Source organism: Monodon monoceros, unplaced genomic scaffold (assembly GCF_005190385.1).
Source record: "Monodon monoceros isolate NGI ecotype Baffin Bay Population unplaced genomic scaffold, NGI_Narwhal_1 Super_Scaffold_6, whole genome shotgun sequence".
Lineage (NCBI taxonomy): Eukaryota > Metazoa > Chordata > Mammalia > Artiodactyla > Monodontidae > Monodon > Monodon monoceros.
Genome location: NW_021703783.1, coordinates 10,809,997 through 10,830,375, shown reverse-complemented (window position 1 = coordinate 10,830,375; position 20,379 = coordinate 10,809,997). Strand labels below are relative to the sequence as shown.

The following is a 20,379-nucleotide window of genomic DNA, read 5'->3' as shown; positions in this document are numbered from 1 at the left end:
CAACACCCCACTTTCACCAATGGACAGTTCATCCAAAATGAAAATAAATAAGGAGACACAAGCTTTAAATGATACATTAAACAAGATGGACTTAATTGATATTTATAGGACATTCCATCCAAACACAACAGAATACACATTTTTCTCAAGTGCTCATGGAACATTCTCCAGGATAGATCATATCTTGGGTCACAAATCAAGCCTTGGTAAATTTAAGAAAATTGAAATTGTATCAAGTATCTTTTCTGACCACAACGCTATGAGACTACATATCAATTACAGGAAAAGATCTGTAAAAAATACAAACACATGGAGGCTAAACAATACAGTACTTAATAACGACATGATCACTGAAGAAATCAAAGAGGAAATCAAAAAATACCTAGAAACAAATGACAATGGAGACACGACGACCCAAAATCTATGGGATGCAGCAAAAGCAGTTCTAAGAGGGAAGTTTATAGCAATACGATCCTACCTTACGAAACAGGAAACATCTCGAATAAACAACCTAACCTTGCACCTAAAGCAATTAGAGAAAGAAGAACAAAAAAACCCCAAAGTTAGCAGAAGGAAAGAAATCATAAAAATCAGATCAGAAATAAATGAAAAAGAAATGAAGGAAACGATAGCAAAGATCAATAAAACTAAAAGTTGCTTCTTTGAGAAGATAAACAAAATTGATAAACCATTAGCCAGACTCATCAAGAAAAAAAGGGAGAAGACTCAAATCAATAGAATTAGAAATGAAAAAGGAGAAGTAACAACTGACACTGCAGAAATACAAAAGTTCATGAGAGATTACTACAAGCAACTCTATGCCAATAAAATGGACAACCTGGAAGAAATGGACAAATTCTTAGAAATGCACAACCTGCCAAGACTGAATCAGGAAGAAATAGAAAATATGAACAGACCAATCACAAGCACTGAAATTGGAACTGTGATTAAAACTCTTCCAACAAACAAAAGCCCAGGACCAGATGGCTTCACAGGCGAATTCTATCAAACATTTAGAGAAGAGCTAACACCTATCCTTCTCAAACTCTTCCAGAATATAGCAGAGGGAGGAACACTCCCAAACTCATTCTACAAGGCCATCATCACCTTGATACCAAAACCAGACAAGGATGTCACAAAGAAAGAATACTACAGGCCAATATCACTGATGAACATAGATGCAAAAATTCTCAACAAAATACTAGCAAACAGAATCCAACAGCACATTAAAAGGATCATACACCATGATCAAGTGGGGTTTATTCCAGGAATGCAACGAATCTTCAATATGTGCAAATCAATCAACGTGATACACCATATTAACAAATTGAAGGAGAAAATCCATATGATCATCTCAATAGATGCAGAGAAAGCTTTCGACAAAATTCAACACCCATTTATGATAAAAACCCTGCAGAAAGTAGGCATAGAGGGAACTTTCCTCAACATAATAAAGGCCATATACGACAAACCCACAGCCAACATCATCCTCAATGGTGAAAAACTGAAAGCATTTCCACTAAGATCAGGAACAAGACAAGGTTGCCCACTCTCACCACTCTTATTCAACATAGTTTTGGAAGTTTTAGCCACAGCAATCAGAGAAGAAAAGGAAATAAAAGGAATCCAAATCGGAAAAGAAGAAGTAAAGCTGTCACTGTTTGCAGATGACATGATACTATACATAGAGAATCCTAAAGATGCTACCAGAAAACTACTAGAGCTAATCAATGAATTTGGTAAAGTAGCAGGATACAAGATTAATGCACAGAAATCTCTGGCATTCCTATACACTAATGATGAAAAATCTGACAGTGTACTCAAGAAAACACTCCCATTTACCACTGCAACAAAAAGAATAAAATATCTAGGAATAAACCTACCTAAGGAGACAAAAGACCTGTATGCAGAAAATTATAAGACACTGATGAAAGAAATTAAAGATGATACAAATAGATGGAGAGATATACCATGTTCTTGGATTGGAAGAATCAACACTGTGAAAATGACTCTACTACCCAAAGCAATCTACAGATTCAATGCAATCCCTATCAAACTACCACTGGCATTTTTCACAGAACTAGAACAAAAAATTTCACAATTTGTATGGAAACACAAAAGACCCCGAATAGCCAAAGCAATCTTGAGAACAAAAAACAGAGCTGGAGGAATCAGACTCCCTGACTTCAGACTATACTACAAAGCTACAGTAATCAAAACAGTATGGTACTGGCACAAAAACAGAAACATAGATCAATAGAACAGGATAGAAAGCCCAGAGATAAACCCACGCACATATGGTCACCTTATCTTTGATAAAGGAGGCAGGAATGTACAGCGGAGAAAGGACAGCCTCTTCAATAAATGGTGCTGGGAAAACTGGACAGGTACATGTAAAAGTATGAGATTAGATTACTCCCTAACACCATACACAAAAATAAGCTCAAAATGGATTAAAGACCAAAATGTAAGGCCAGAAACTATCAAACTCTTAGAGGAAAACATAGGCAGAACACTCTATGACATAAATCACAGCAAGATTCTTTTTGACCTGCCTCCTGGAGAAATGGAAATAAAAACAAAAATAAACAAATGGGACCTAATGAAACTTTAAAGCTTTTGCACAGCAAAGGAAACCATAAACAAGACCAGAAGACAACCCTCAGAATGGGAGAAAATATTTGCAAATGAAGCAACTGACAAAGGATTAATCTCCAAAATTTATAAGCAGCTCATGCAGCTCAATAACCAAAAACCAAACAACCCAATCCAAAAAAGACCTAAACAGACATTTCTCCAAAGAAGATATACAGACTGCCAACAAACACATGAAAGAATGCTCAACATCATTAATCATTAGAGAAATGCAAATCAAAACTACAATGAGATATCATCTCACACCAGTCAGAATGGCCATCATCAAAAAATCTAGAAACAATAAATGCTGGAGAGGGTGTGGAGAAAAGGGAAGCCTCTTGCACTGCTGGTGGGAATGTAAATTGATACAGCCACTGTGGAGAACAGTATGGAGGTTCCTTAAAAAACTACAAATAGAACTACCATATGACCGAGTAATCCCATTACTGGGCATATACCCTGAGAAAACCATAATTCAAAGAGTCATGTACCAAAATGTTCATTGCAGCTCTATTTACAATAGCCCGGAGATGGAAACAACCTAAGTGTCCATCATCGGATAAATGGATAAAGAAGATGTGGCACATATGTACAATGGAATATTACTCAGCCATAAAAAGAAACGAAATTGAGCTATTTGTAATGAGGTGGATGGACCTAGAGTCTGTAATACAGAGTGAAGTAAGTCAGAAAGAGAAAGACAAATACCGTATGCTAACACATATGTATGGAATTTAAGAAAAAAAAATGTTATGAAGAACCTAGGGGTAAGACAGGAATAAAGACACAGACCTACTAGAGAATGGACTTGAGAATATGGGGAGGGGGAAGGGTAAGCTGTGACAAGGCGAGAGAGAGGCATGGACATATATACACTACCAAACGTAGGGTGGATAGCTAGTGGGAAGCAGCCGCACAGCACAGGGAGATCAGTTCGGTGACCGCCTGGAGAGCTGGGATGGGGAGGGTGGGAGGGAGGGAGTCGCAAGAGGGAGGAGATGTGGGAACGTGTGTGTTTGTGTGGCTGATTCACTTTGTTGTACAGCAGAGGCTAGCACACCATTGTGAAGCAATTATACTCCAATAAAGATGTAAAAAGAAAAAAAATATGGAACGGAAGATGACACAGGTGACATAATAATACAGAAACCTAAAAGAATATATGTGATCTATTAGAATTAATAAGTGAATTTAGCAAAAGCATTGAGATACCAAAACAAATTGTATTTTTACATATCATTCAAAAAGAATTTGAAAATGAAACTTTTTAACATGACACTATTTTTAAATGATACTTATACCCAGAAAATGAATACAAAGAAATAAATCTACTGAAAGATGTTCAAAACTCAATATAGAAAGCAAAAAAGCATTACTGAGAGAAACTAAAGATGTAGAGAGAAATTTCCTAATTAAGTAATGAAAGACTCAGTGTTGCAAAGATGTCAATTTTCCTCCATATTGACCTATAGATCTCATACAATCCCATTCAAAGTTCTCCTGAAATTTTTTAATGGAAAATGACAAGGTGATTCTAAAATTGATATGAAAATTCAAGGGCTCTACAATAGTCACAGCAATCTTGAAGAACAATGACATTGGTAGAGTGATGGGAAAGTATGATCTTTACATTAAGTATTTCTTGGGTGAATGAGACATCCATATTTTAAAATATGAATCTTAATCTCTATCACATAGGATACACACACACACACACACACACACACGTCAATTCCAGATAGCTTAGGTCCAAATGTGGAAGGTAAAAATATAAGGTGCCTAGATGATAGCATAAGACATATCTTTATAACCTTTCTTAAACAGAACACAAAGAGTAATAAGCATAGAAGGAAAGATCATAAAGACTACATTATTCTGTTTATCAAAAGACAACTTTAGGAGTGAAAAGTAGAAGATGTTTGCAAGCCATATATTAGACAAAGGACTTATATTTCAAATATATAAAGCACCACTGTAAATCAATAAGAAAAAAGAGCAACCAGCTTTATTGTTTTGTATCTTTGTTGGAGTGTGGTTGCTTTGCAGTGTTGTGTTGGTTTCTGCTGTGCGGCAAAGTGAGTCAGGTATGCGTATGCATTTGTCCCCATGTCCCCTCCCTCTTGCGTCTCCCTCCCACCCTCCCTGTCCCACCCCTCTAGGTCATCGCGGAGCATCAAGCTGATCTCCCTGTGCTATAGCTTCCCACTAGCCATCCATTTTACATTCAGCAACCAGTTTTAGGTAATTGACAAAAGGCATAAAAGAGGACATCCAAATAACTGATAAACCTACGAAATACTGTTGAGCCCTACGTCAAGGACACCCTGTATCAAGGACACAGGACAAAAATTCCAGAATTAACCAAGCCCCCACTGCAACTGTTGCCATGGGCTCTCGTAATCTAAACCAGACAGCCCCCCAACTCCGTATTAAGCAAAATAATCACCATGTAGTAACCTCAGAGCATCCTGACAAGAATGACCTAATGCCATCTTGCCGGCAGGAATTTTCTTTGTCCTGAGGCTATAAAAGTTGGCTACTAGCTCACAAAGAGGATCGGCTCTCCCTGATCTATCAGGAAGTCGGCCCGCTGTATTTGCAGCACCCCTCACTAACTCTGCTCTTTGTTCTCAAGAAACTCACTCTTTTCTAAATTACTTCATTTCTGGAAATTCTTCTTCCAACCCACACTCAGACCACGATAAATACTATTCAACATCATTAGTGATTAGGAAAATTCACTTTAAAACCACAGTGGTATATCATTACACACCATTATATTGGCTATTTGTTGTTGCTGTTCCAAAACAGACAATAGCACGTATTTGTGGGGATACAGAATAATGAAAACTCTCCAGCATTGCTGGTATGGATGCAAACTGTGCAACCACTTTGGAAAAGTTTGTCATTATCCACTCAGTCTGAAGATATGCACATCCTTTGACCCAGCATTTCCACTTCAAGTTATACAGCTCACAGAAATACGTGCTTGTGAGCACCAGACACTTGCACAGATGCTCATGGCACATTATGTGAAATAGCCAGAAACTGAAAACAGTACATATTCCCTCAACAGCAAACAGGATAAATTGTGTTACATTCAGACTAAAAATGAATTAACTACAGCTATTCAAAACAACACATAAAAATCTGAAAAGCATAATGTTGAAAGACAGAATCCAGGCACAAAAGATTAAAAGCTCTATGAATCCACTGACATAAATCTTATATAAAGACAGAATAGGTTACCTTTCGGGAAAGGGTAATGACTGGGAGAGAGCAATGGGGAAGTTTATAGGGTTGTAATAATGTAGTTTTTAACCTGAGTGATAGTAATATTGGTATGTTTATTTGGTAAAAATTCATCAAGCTAATATATATTATATATATCTATGTGTGTATACATATGTATATATGTGTGTATATATGTTATAGTTCATAAATTATGTTCACAAATGCTGTAGGAAAGAAGATTAAATGTTTACTGAAGAAAAAAAAAGAAAGGACACTACAGCAACTTGAAAGCAAATGAAAATATGAAATTCTCTGGTAAGAGTAAATACACAAACAAATGCAGAATGCTGCATTACTGTAAAGTTGGTGCAAAAATCATATAATTCTGGTACAGAATTTAAGTATAAAATATAATTGTAAATCTATGTTAAAGTATACACAATACAGGGCTTCCCTGGTGGTGCAGTGGTTGAGAGTCCGCCTGCCGATGCAGGGGAAGTGCCCTGGTCCGGGAAGATCCCACATGCCGCAGAGCGGCTGGGCCCGTGAGCCATGGCCGCTGAGCCTGCGCGTCCGGAGCCTGTGCTCCGCAGCGGGAGAGGCCACAGCAGTGAGAGGCCCGCATACCGCAAAAAAAAAAAAGTATACACAATACAAAAAGATATTATGTATGATACCAATAACATAAAGTAGTGGGAGGAAAGATGTGACTGAAGTTGTTACTAGTTTAAAATAGGTGTAAACTTAAGATATTTTATGTAATCCCCATGGTAATGACAGAGAAAATACCTATAGAAGATACACAAAAAAATGAGAAATGAATTAAAGCACTGACACTGCTAACTAATTAAGAAAATAAACAAAACACACAGGAAGTAAGAAAAAACTGAAGACAGACAAAACAGCTCCAAGACAAACAGAAAATATTCAACAAAATGGCAATAATAAGTTTGTCCCTACAATAGTTACTTTACATCCAAATGGATTAAATTCTCCATAGAAAGATATACCCTGGCTTAATGGATTCAATAAAACAACAACAAAACAAAAACAAAAAAAACCAAGGTCCTGCTATATGCTGTCAACAAGAGGAACACTTTAGGTCTAAAGACACAAACAGGCTGAAAGTAAAAGTAAGGAAAAAGGTATTCCATTCAAATGATAAGCAAAACAAAGTAGAGGTGACCATACGTATTTAAGACAAAATGCATTTGAAATCAAAAACTATTACAAGAGACAAAGAAGGACACTACATAATGAAAAGTCAACTGACCAGATATAACATTTGTAAATATATATGGACATATCATCTATGCCCCCAAATATAGGATGTAAAAATTGTTTTTTTTTTTACAGAAAACCAGAAACACCATAATAGTAAGAGTCTTCAGAACATCATTTTATATAATGGATAGATGTTCCAGACAGAAAATCAGTAAGGAATCCCTAGAAATGAACAAGACTAAAGATCAAACAGACAAATGTAGAAATTGTCACCCAACACACATTCTTCTCAAGCACACACAGAACTTTCTCCAGTATAGATCATATATTAGGTCACAAAACAAGGCCGAACACATTTAAAACAATGAAAACCATACCAAATATCTTTGTGAATCACAATGGAATAAAACTTGAGGGCTTCCCTGGTGGCGCAGTGGTTGAGAGTCCGCCTGCCGACGCAGGGGACGTGGGTTCGTGCCCCAGTTCGGGAAGATCCCACATGCCGCGGAGCAGCTGGGCCCGTGAGCCATGGCCGCTGAGCCTGTGCGTCCGGGGCCTGTGCTCCGCAACGGGAAAAGCCAAAACAGTGAGAGGCCCGCGTACCACAAAAAAAAAAAAAAAAAAAAAAAACTTGAAATCAACATCATAAGGAAAATGGAAAAAAGTCACAAATATGTGGAAAACTTAAAAATCCAGTGAGTAAAATAAGAAATCACAACGGATACTAGAGAATGTCTGAGATATATGTAAACAAAAACACAACATACTAAATTTATGGGAAAATTGATGCAGCATAGTACTAAGAGAAAAGTTTGTGGTGGTAAATGCTTACCAAAAAAAAAAAAAAAAAAAACCCTCAAATCAACGGCCTAACTTTACACCTCAAGGAACTAGAAAAGAAAAAAACAAACTAAACTCCAAGTTATAAGAAGGAAGGAAACAATAAAGATTACAGCAGAAATAAATGACATAGACAATACAAAATCAATAGAAAAAAAATTTTTAATTGGTAAAACCTTATCTAGATTACCTAAGAAAAAAGAAAGAAGGCATAAATAAACAAAATCATATATGAAACAGGAGGCATTATAACTGATGTCACGGAAAGAGAAGGATCATAAGACACCACTGTGGCAACAAATTGGATAATCTAGAAGAAATGGATAACTTCCTAGAAATATGCAACCTACTAAGACCGAATCAAGAAGAAATTAACTTGAACAGACCTAAACAAGTACAGAGATTGAATCAGTAATCAAAAACATCCTAACAACCAAAAAAGTCAAGTACCAGATGGCTTCACTGGAGAATTTACCAGACATTTAAAGAAAATCAACAACAGCCCTTCTCAACTCTTCCAAAAAACTGAAGTGGAGGGAACACTCCCAAACTCAGTTTATGAAGCCCACATCATCCAGATACCAAAGCCAAAGACACCAAAATAAAAGAAAATTACAGGCTAATATCCCTAATAAACATATATACAAAAATTCTCAACAAAATGCTAGCATATAAAATTCATCAGCACATTAAAAAGAATTACACAACATGGCAAAGTAGGATTTATCCCTGGAATAAAAGGATAGCTCAACATATGAAAAACAATCAACGTAATACTCCACATTAAAAGAATAAAGGGAAAAAAACCCACATGATCTTCTCAATTGTTGCAGAAAAAGCATTTGACAAAATTCAACGCCTTCTCATGATAAAAACACTCGACAAGTTAGGAAACTACCTCAATATTAAAAAGACCATATGTCAAAAGCCCATAGCTAATATCATACTCAATGGTGAATAACTGAAAGTTTTCCCTCTAAGATAAGGAACAAGGTAAGTTTGCCCGCTCTCACCAATTTCTTCAACATGGCACTGGAAGGGCCTCACAAGAGCAATTAAGCAAGAAAAATAAATAAAAGGCAGCCAAATCAAAAGGAGTAAAAGTATCACTGTTCACAGACGACATCTTATATTTAGATAACCCTAAAGAGGCCACACACACACGAAAAAGTCTGAACTAATAAATGAATTCAGCAATGCTACAGGATAGAAAATCAACACGAAAAATCACTTACATGTGGAATCTAAAAACTAAGACAAATTAGTGAATATAACAGAAGAGAAACAGACTCATAGATACAGAGAACAAACTAGTGGACACCAGTGAGGAGAGGAAAGGGGAGAGGGGCAAGATAGGGATAGGAGATTAAAAGGCACAAACTATTATGTATAAAATAAATAAGCTACAAGGATATATTGTACAGCTCAGGGAATATAGCCAATATTTCATAACAACTATAAAGGGAGTATAACTTTTAAAAATTGTGACTCACTATGTTGTACACCTGAGATTTATATAATATTGTAAATCAACTATACCTCAACAACAAAAAAGAAATCCGATGTACGTCTATATACAAACAATGAGCAATCTGAGAAAGAAATTAAGACAATAATCCCATTACAATATCACTAGAAAGAATAAAATATTTAGGAGCAAACTTAACCAAGACAGTAAAAGACCTTTACACTGAAAACTACAAAACCTTGTTGAAAGAAATAAAAGACACAAATAAACGGAAAGACATATTCATGGGGATTGAAAGACTTAATATTGTTAAAATGTCCATCCTATCCAAAGCAGTCAAAAGTTTCAATGCAATGCCAACCAAAATCCCTGTCATTTTTTGCAGAAGTAGGAAAAAGCATCCTAAAATTCATATGGAATCTCAAGAAACCCTGAATTGCCAAAACAATCTGAAAAAAGAACAACGCTGAAGGCTTCATACCTTCTGATTTTAAAAGCTACAGTAATCAAAGCAGTTCAGTGCTGGAATATAGACAGACACATAAACCTGTGAAACAGAATAGAGATCCCAGAAATAAACTCTTATGTATACACTCAAATGATGTTCTACAAGGGTGCCAAGGCTACACAATGGGGAAATGACAGTCTTTTAACAACTGGTGTGAAAACTGGATATCCAAATGCAAAAGAATGAAGTTAGACCATTAAACCATATACAAGAATTTATTCCAAATGGATTAAAGACCTAAATGTAAAACCTAAAACTATGAAATTCCTAACAGAAAGCATGGGGGAAGCTTCATGACAGTGCATTTGGCAACGATTTCTTGGATCAAAGCAAAGGCAACAAAAGCATAAAAAGACAAAGAAGATTACATCAAACAAAATTTTCTGCACATGAAAGGAAACAATCAACAGAGTGAAAAGGAAACCTATGGAATGGGAGAAAATAACAGCAAAGCATGTATCTGGTAAGGTGTTAATGTCCAGAACATGTAAAGAACTCCTACAACTTAACAACTAAAATACAAGTAACCCGATTTTAAAATGGCCAAAGGCCCTGAATAAACATTTCTCCAAAGAAAATATGCAAAATGACCAACAAGCATATGAAAAGATGCTCAGCATCACTAATCAGAGAAATACAAATCAAAACCACATTGAGATACAGTCTCACATCCATTAGGGTGGTCACTAACACAAAACAGAAAAAAACAAGTGTTGACAAGAATGTACAGAAATTGGAACCCTTGTGTCCTGCTGATAGGAATGTAAAATGGTGTGGCTGCTAAAGAAGAGTCTGGAGGCTCCTCAAAAAAATAATCACAGAATTACCATATGACTCAGCAATTTCACTTCTGGGTATATATATCCAAGACTTTGATCTCAAAGAGGTCAAAGAGGTCACACCAATGTTCATTGCAGCATTATTCATAAGAGCCAGGAGTTGAAAGCAGCCCAAATATCCATCAATAAATAAATGGATAAAGAAAATGTGGTATATACATCCAATGGAGTATTATTCAGCCTTAAAAAAAGGAAATCCTGTCACATGCTGTAACACAGATGAACCTTGAGGACATAATGTTTTGTGAAATAAGGTAGTCACAAAACAACAAATACTGTATGACTGCACTTATGAGATATCTAGGGTAGTCAAAATCATGGAAACAAAGTAGAACAATAGTTCCCAGGGGTTAAAGGGGAGGGGAAATGGGAGTTGTTCTATGGGTACAGTTTCAGTTTTGCAAGATGAAAAATTTCTAGAGATCTGTTACACAACAATGTTAACACAGGTAACACTACTGAGTTGTAGAATTAAAAATGGTAAATTTTGGGCTTCCCTGGTGGCGCAGTGGTTGAGAGTCCGCCTGCCGATGCAGGGGACGCGGGTTCGTGCCCCGGTCCGGGAGGATCCCACGTGCTGTGGAGCGGCTGGGCCCGTGAGCCATGGCCGCTGAGCCTGCACATCTGGAGCCTGTGCTCCGCAACGGGAAAGGCCGCAGCAGTGAGGGGCCCGCGTACCACAAAAATAAAAAAAAAAGGTAAATTTTATGTTAACTATTTCTATAATAATTAAAGTAAAAAGAATTTAAAATATTTTTTAATAAAAAATTGAAATGTAGGATTTAGATTCAATCTAAAATTTGTTTGAGAATCAATTATGTCATTGATTTTCATAGATAAAAGATGAGAAATATCTTGATATTTATTTTGCAGTAAAAAACTAGAAAGGATGAAAGTTAAAGATATCAGTCATAGAGGAGTAAAATAGATTAGATTATGCGTGTGGTCTTAATAGCAAACTGCCTATGAGGATTTTCTATTCCTTCCGAAATTAATAGAAAATGTTTTAAGACAAACCTGAATAGTGGGGTTCACTATTAACTGGTTAATATCAAAGGACCAAGGAACAAATCTAAATAGAAGAAAAGCATCTGAAGTGCCATTGTTTGTTTAGTTATTTTCATAAGGGGGATAAAGTTCTAAACATTCTTTCTATATGTCTTATTTTTAAAACAGCAAGACACAGATGTAAAAGTACAGTGGATACCATAATTAAAGGGAATTAAACATGAAAGAACAAAATCTTTAAAACTTCTACAAATCTCTCTCACAAGAAGAAAACATTAACAAGAATGAGTTAGAAAGATGTCCAAGTTTTGAAATTTAAAATTGGCCTTGTTCACAAACTAAAGAAGGAAGGAACAAAATTTGAAAAACTGAATACTACACCTTAACATTTCCTTCAAGTGCCACATATACTAACTGTCCAAATTAATCTTTTCCAATCTTTAGGAATTACACAGTATTTGTCCTTGTTTCCATACCAGTTGTAGCCCTTCAAGACAAACTTTTCATGGATTGCAATATTTTCATTTTTATTCCTTAAGGTCTCTGCCTGTCTTCTTTAACTAAACAAACAAGACTTGGAAAGTAGATTTGAGAACAAATTTGATATGCATAAACACTGGAAAAGTACACGGTGGGCAGCACTGCTTAGTTCAGACACAGGATGAAAGGAAAAAATGGAAATTCATATTGCACAAAACAATGGAAAAATTTCAAACTCCTATATTTGGTTGATGCATAGCAAATAAAGGTTAAACAAAGATTTATACCAATTTTCTAAAATAAGAAATAAAACACCTTAGTTTTTATACTGTGACAAAAAAACAAAGCTGAGAAAGTGGAGTTTAAAATCAGAGAATTAATTACATCATCGAAGAGGACCATAATTAAAAAATCTTTGGCTGTGGCCAAATGAGGGTTTGATGAGAATAGCCTGTGTAAACAAAGATAAAAACTATCAGTTGGGCTTCCCTGGTGGCGCAGTGGTTGAGTGTCCGCCTGCCGATGCAGGGGACACGGGTTCGTGCCCAGGTCCGGGAAGATCCCACATGCCGTGGAGCGGCTGGGCCCGTGAGCCATGGCGGCTGAACCTGCGTGTCCGGAGCCTGTGCTCCGCAACGGGAGAGGCCACAGCAGTGAGAGGCCCGTGTACCGCAAAAAAAAAAAAAAAAAAAAAAAAAACCAAAAAAAAAAAAAAAAACCCACAAAAAATGGTCCCCTTATTTTTGAAAAAGGAGGCAAAAAATAAAAATGGAGAAGAGACAGCCTCTTCAATAAGTGGTGCTGGGAAAAAAAAAAAAAAGAATACAGAGATGCAGAACAGATTAGTAGTTGCCAGGGTACAGGGAGTGAGGGTAGGGTTAAAGCAAGGTTGAAACTATAAAAGAACAGCATGAGGGAGTCCCTTTATGGTGAGGGAACAGTTCTGTATCTTGACGGTGGTGGCAGGTTATATAAATCTATACATGAGATCAAACTGCGTAGAAACACACACACACACACACACACACACACACACACACAATTAATTCGTGTAAAAACTGGTGGAAACTGGTATGGTCTACAAAACTATTTAATAGAATTGTAACAATTTCTTGGTTTTGATATTGTACTACAATTATAGAAGATTTCACCATTGGGGGAAGCTGAGTGAAGGGCTCATAGGAGTCTACGTATTATTGCTGCAACTTCCTATGTATCTATCATTATTTCAAAGTAAATTTTGTTTTAAAAAGTCAAGTAAAGAAGATATGAAAATGATTCAAGACAGAAAAATCCTACAGTAATAATGACTACTACTGAAATAATTATTATTGGCAATTACTATGTCCCAGGCAATGAAGATACCAAGACACAAAGAAATGTAACTTGCTCAAATGATTAAAAAAAAAAAAAAAGGAAGAGGAGGAAAAGAAAGAAATTCAACTAAAAACAATAGTGCAATGTACAAGTGCTATACTAAAAATACATATTACTGAATAACTAAGGAAACAACAAAAGCAAAAGCGTGACTACAGACTAGTTTGTGTGCTATGCTATGACACTTGGACTAAACTACATGGGGGAAAAAAGGAAGAGGAGAACCAGGCTACTTGAGGCAGTGTATACTAAAACATTTTGGAGGAAATAATAGTCTAGACTAGGATACTGGCAAATACAGGCATACCTTGTTTTATTGCACTTCGCAGATACTGCATTTTTTACAAATTGAAGGTTTATGCCAACGTGCATCAAGCAAGTCTATAGGTACCATTTTTCCAACAGTATTTCCTCACTTTGCATCTCTGTGTCACATTTTTTGGTAATTCTTGCAATATTTTATATTATTATTATATTGCTATGGTGAGCTGTGATCAGTGATCTTTGACATTACTCTCATCGTTTTTTGTTTTGTATTTCTTAATTAGGTATGTACATTGTTTTTTTAGACAATGCCATTGCTCACTTAATAGACTATAGTGTAGCGTAAACATAACTTTTACTTTTTTTTTAACGGAAAATTTTTTTACAAACTTGGGACTCGCTTTATTGCAATAATCGCTTTACTGCAGTGATCTGGAACTGAACCTGCAATATCTCCAAGGCATGCCTGTATGTAAAAAGAGAAACAAGGTAAGGCATATCCCCAAAACACAATTTTAAAGATGTATAGAAAATACAATTTCAAGAATGCCTTATATAAATAGATTAATATGTACTGATGTATGAAAACAGTGAGGATTAGAAACGGTTAATAATTAGTTCTAGAGTAGCAGCTCCGGAAACAACATGCAGGAAGTGCACAGTATGAAAGCAAATTTCCGACCTGTAATAAAGAGTTTCCTCCTAAATCAGCACTTCCTAATATTACCACTTAAGGCTAAGTATTAATTATGCAAGAATAGAAATTCTTACTTCTTGTCTTTTCTTAAGATCTTCTTTGGCTGCTCCAAAGCGTTTGGTTAACCTGGCTATCTTGGCCTAAAAAGAGCAAAAATGAGACGGAAATCAAATGGCATTATAGTATTAAAAGGAAACCCATGCATATATAACAAGAAACCCACAGGTAATAGGATCCTCAGAAGATAGCTAACAGCAAAGGAAATAAGGCAAGTTGACTGTAAAACATATATTTGAAAAATACAGAAAATCATAACAAAAACGTAAACACTCTTAATTTTGTAAGATTGGCTTTTTTCCTCCTTGAACTGTGGTTGTTTGCTCACAAACCAGTATATTTCTGAATATGTGTGCTTGCGTTTGTTATTTTTTAACACAGTTGTAACCACACTTAATTTTCTCACTGAGAAGTGTATAGTAAGCATATCTATAAATCCCTTACTGATAGTACATATGAGTATATGTATGATATATTGAATCATTAGTTATACAGTCTCTTTCCTCCTGGATGTGTTCAATTGTTTCTTAACTAACTGCTGTAGTCAAATAACATGCAATTAATAATTTTGTTCTTTCAGATTACTTACTTAAGCTACATTCACAGAGGTGGAATTCCTGAGACAGAGTATATTTTTAAGGCTCCTATCTAAATGCTTTTCAGACAGGCTTTGTTAATTTACACTTTCAATAGCAATGTATATAAATGTTCACATGATATTACTCTTTGAAGTATTTAATTTCATATTGTGTTAACCTTTAAAAAACTGACAAAAATGTTACCTTCTTAGTGTTAACATTTGTCAGTGAGATTTTTATTAATCATTTGTACTGCTTATTAAACACTGCCTGATCACATATTTTGCCCACATACATATTCATAAAAATTTAATACCAGAGGCAGAAAGGAAAAAAATAGAAAAATTACTCCATCACCACATGAATATTTTCTTTGTATTTATTTCCTTTAAGTCTTTTACTAAGGCATTGCTATGATACTCAATTGTTTTTCTTGTGGCTGTTGCTGTCATTTTACGATAAATATATTTTTAAGAATTTTAAACTTCTGAGTGCGTTCATGAGGCCTGCCTAAGGAAGTGCTCTTCCAGATAATTTCAGTTAGCCAATACAATCATATCATAAAAAGAAAATATTATTTACTTTTAAACCCTTTTTTCCCAAAATAGTCACTTCTAAAGAAGACCCCAAAACTTAAGAAGTATTCAAGTCCACCGATATGGGCTAGGCAATCAATTACCTATGACTCCCAAGGTGAAGATTTTCCTCAGGACTTAATTATTTATGCATATTATTAACACCCAAGGACATGTACAGCACAATTTTTAAAATTCTTAATATGGATTTACCTTCCTGTAACTAAAATATTTCAAGTAATTTTTTCAAGAAAGGTATATGAGAAAGTGTTTTCTGTACTCCAACTTATACAAGAATGTCTTTCATTTTTTCTTTTGGCAGGCTATCTAGTAGGTATTCTATAAATTGCATAATATGTATACTATTATTATTTGCCCTTAAAAATGAAAGCAAATTTAAAACATTATTTTGTATATGTTATATATGGGGAAAGGTCTAGAAGAATAAACACCAAAGCTAACGGTGGTTACCTCTAGAGGCTATGATTGGCAGGCAGTGTAAAGAGAGCTTCAATTTCATGTCATATACATCTATAGTATATTCAAATATTTCTTAAAAAAATATTTTTATCACTTCAAAATTTAAACTACTGGCAGAGGAAAAAAATAACAAAATTTAGACACAGACATGCTTTCTTCTGCCATTTAATATCATAAAAAAGAAATCAAAGAGCAGACTTTTTGTGTTGTTTTAATCTAGGAAACTACAATTTTTAAATTATAATTCAAAATATCTGTCATAATATGCCAAAGACTGGGTCTCTTTTTCTGGCAAGTATTCTGTGAAATCTTTTAAAAAACTCTATAAACAAGTCATTTTTTTAGTGAAGGAGGTAATATTCTATATCTTTGATTACTACTACTATTTCATTTGCTCTTGGTTTCTTAGGCATATCTATCATTTCTTGTATAATGGCACAATGGTACCTGTTTAAATAAAAGTTGCATAAATTGTTGGGATTCAGACACACTGGGGCCTTGTTTAGCAAACTATACAAACCAAGAATTTCTTTGTTATTTACCAAGGAATATCTCAGGAAATAATTCTGTGTGGGGAAAAAAAAAAGTAATCGTATATCGTTTGCCTAATAACAAATGTTAGCACTCAAAAACGCTAGTGAATAAACAGACACATGGTATTCATTATTCAAAATTCTCTCGTGGATTAGGCAGCCACAGATTTACTCATTGAGGGAGGCGAGTGGGAGGGGAGACTGAAAGAAAAAACTGAAAAAGCTATTTTCAGTTAAAACTACTTAAAATGGCATTTTTATAAATCATAACCAATGGAACATTGGATTCCAGAGTGTGTTGACAGTTTTTCCATAAAAAATCCAGTTGAAATATTGGGTATCCTGAATTTGCATAGTGATTTGAGAGGAATCAAGTCTTCCTATCCAGGAACATGGTAGATCACTGTTGACTCATGTTTTCTTTTTCCGTCCGTTTTCTTCATAATGGTCTTGAAATTTTGTTTTTCGTTTTATTCTTAAGTATTTTCTTACTTTTAAATGTCTACCATATGTGAAACCGTTTTCTAGTTACAATTTCCCACTGGTTGTTGCTGATGTACAGCAAGGCTACTAGAATATGTTTTCCTTTTATCAGTTAGTTGCTAAGCATTACAGTTTATCATTTACCATTATTACTCGTCATGCCTTTTTCCTGTTTTATTTTATTGCCCTGTCACCAAAGTTCTAAATAGCAGCACAGATAAGGCATCCTTGTCCTATTCTCAACTCTAGTGGAAATATTTCCAAAGATCCACTATTAAATATGATATTTATAACAGGTTTCTGATAATCTTTACGAGATTTAAGGTACTTCCCTCCTATTTTTTCCAACACCTGGTCAGTTTTAGCAAATCCTCCTTGTTTGGTATCTACTGAGATGATCACACAATTTACATCCTTCTTCTGTTAGTACAGTGAAATATAATGGTTAATATTGAACCAGCCTTACATTCATGAGAGAAACCAATGCTGGAAAATAAAACTGGCCTATATTTGTTCTTTTCTAATGCCACAGAATTCCACAGTTGGGTGTGCTTCATAAAATGAGGCCTCATCTTTTCCTATACTCTGGAAGTGTTTATATGAGAAGTGAATTACCTGTTCCTCAAATGTTTGTCAGAATTTTCCGGCAAGGCTTTTGGGGCCTAATGATTTCTTCAGAAACAGATCTTTCACTACAAGTGACTACAATTTTAACAGAGTTCCTCATAATTTTCAGCTTTCTACTTTCTTCTTAGATAAAATGGACTTCATAGGTATAAGGTTGTATATAATAATGTTCTCTTAACTTAAAGAATCTCCTCTAGATCTTTATTTCTTGCCTTTTTGAATCCTTATACAGTTTATTTGTACTTTTATTTGTAGATCAAAAATGTATCTACTTTTAAGGCTTTTCAATAAGCTTTTGTCTTTATTGCTCAATCTTCAAAAAGGGTCGGCTTTTTTGCTATTTCTATTAACTCCTTCCTCCTTCTCTGGGTTTTAGTTTGTTATTGCTATTTTTCCCTAGCAAAGGAGATGCACATATAATGCTTTTTTATTTTTCTGTTTGTTAGTAATAAATTAAAGTTATAAATTTCCCTTTGAATACTGCATCAGCTTTAACTTACAAGTTTTAATATGCAATGTATTATTATAGTTCTGACCTAAAGAGTTGAGAATGTCCATTTTTAAATTCCTCTTTGTAATTACCTGGAAGTATGTTTTGGGGGAAGGTACCATCTGGGAGAGGAGAAAAGCTAAATATCTGTGGATAATTTCTAATTTTACTACATAGTTACTACTGAATCCACAACAAATGATGGTGGTTAGCATTTTAAGATGCTCTTAGAAATCACTACATTTCTAATGTGACAATGCATTAAAGATATATAAACCTAAAAATTATATGTTTTCCTACTTAAAAAATAATAAAACTTGTGGACATAACTGTTTGGATTTACCTTACAATTTGACATCTCTGAAAAAGTGAAAATACATAAAACTTTTTCAAGATTCAGAAAGCAACAATCCCTAAACTAACACAGAAAATAATTATATAATGAATTCTCCATATATTCCAATGTTGACAATTTTTTCAGCTCTTATAAAATATGTTTAGTACACAGAAAATAAGCTAATAATTACAAACAGGCTTTATGGACAAAAGTCATAACACACAGTGAACTATTATTTAAAACTTAAAAATGACTTTAATCAAGAACTAGTCCATTGAAAAAATACATAAGAATGGCAACTAATTTGAAAATCCATAAAAATCTAACTTCTTTTATCTATAGAGAAATTTATACATTAAAAATTATAGCAGAATAGAGACCTTCATGAGTTCCTTCTAGAGGTAAAGTCCACATTACTCAATTCTATCCTCTTACCACAGTTTTTAATGTATGGTAATTTTTTATACTTATGGCAAAGGATCACAAGTCCTTTAAAAGTCTATTTTTTTGTAACTGCAGAGTTAAAAAAAAGAAGAAGCCACTAATACTAAAATTAATAATATTAAATTATGTATTCCTTAAAGCAAAATACCTCCTACTAAGCCACTGGTGATTAATTATTTGCTTTCAATTGTGTTTTGACTTTGAATGCTATAAAACTCATACTGGATTCTGCCAAAGGAAGTCAGGTATAATAAACGAATATATATATGCATATCAGGAAGATGTACTCATCTACTGCTATGATATGAGATACAGAAGTACTATATACACACTGCAATATTTTCAAACAGTTTACTGTCAGCTCTACCTAAAAATAGTAAATTATTTAATAAAATACATAGTTATCTGCTGAAGCATATGATAAAGTAGGCTTTAAGTTGAAGAACTTGAAAACAATAATTATTAAAATATTGAAAGAGTAAGTGACATCACCAAAAATGCCTGAGTGAGGAAATTCAGGGTTGTCTCTTCCCCAAAGCAGCTAATTAGCTTGCAAGCATTGTTGGAATCAACTTTTGGAATCTATTCAAAAACTTACAATAGCTAAGGGAAGACTTAGGGAATAATAAAGCTGCACTTTGCAGTATGACAGCACTGGGGTCTCTTAAAATTGTCCTTTATGATTCCCCACACCCAGATCAGCAGCAGCTATAAGGATGACAGCTGGGATACCTGAAGCAAGTTATGAGTGCCACAGGAAGCAATATGCACCTTATTTTCTCTAGTAACTCCCTCAAGAACCAGCACAAAGGCTGGCCTTTGATTCACCCAAGTCTGAGTAATTCCCAAGGCTGGGGCAGCATTCCAGACAGATTTTCCCAAAAAGATTTAAAGGTGCTGGTATTGGCACAGCAGCTTGAGGCATAGAACAATTTGGACAAAGAATATAAAGAAAAGCCTGGGATAGAAAAGGGCAGAAAAAAGACACACAGCAGAAGGGGGCTTTAAAAGCTCTCACCCATGTCAGGAAATTGAGAAGAATATCTGAATGCCCAGGGCAGAAAGCACGCTCAGAAATGGGCTGAAAAGACCCTCTGACTGGCTTTCAGAGTCTGTGCAAGCAGGAAGAGAAGGATAAGGCAAGTCTGATAAAGCAGGTTGTAAATGGCCTAGATTAAGTGTGGAAGGAGTGCTCCAAC

The 20,379-nt window shown here is 35.0% G+C and overlaps 1 protein-coding gene across 2 annotated transcripts in view; it reads right to left on the bottom strand.

The window, feature by feature from the left end:
• ATF7IP (activating transcription factor 7 interacting protein) overlaps positions 1–20,379 on the bottom strand; it is a 125,070-nt gene that overhangs the window by 31,869 nt on the left and 72,822 nt on the right. For both annotated transcript variants that reach the window (XM_029206389.1, XM_029206388.1), the window contains exon 6: positions 14,651–14,716. In XM_029206389.1, the coding sequence (XP_029062222.1) occupies positions 14,651–14,716 (66 nt within the window). The remainder of the gene's footprint in view (positions 1–14,650; positions 14,717–20,379) is intronic.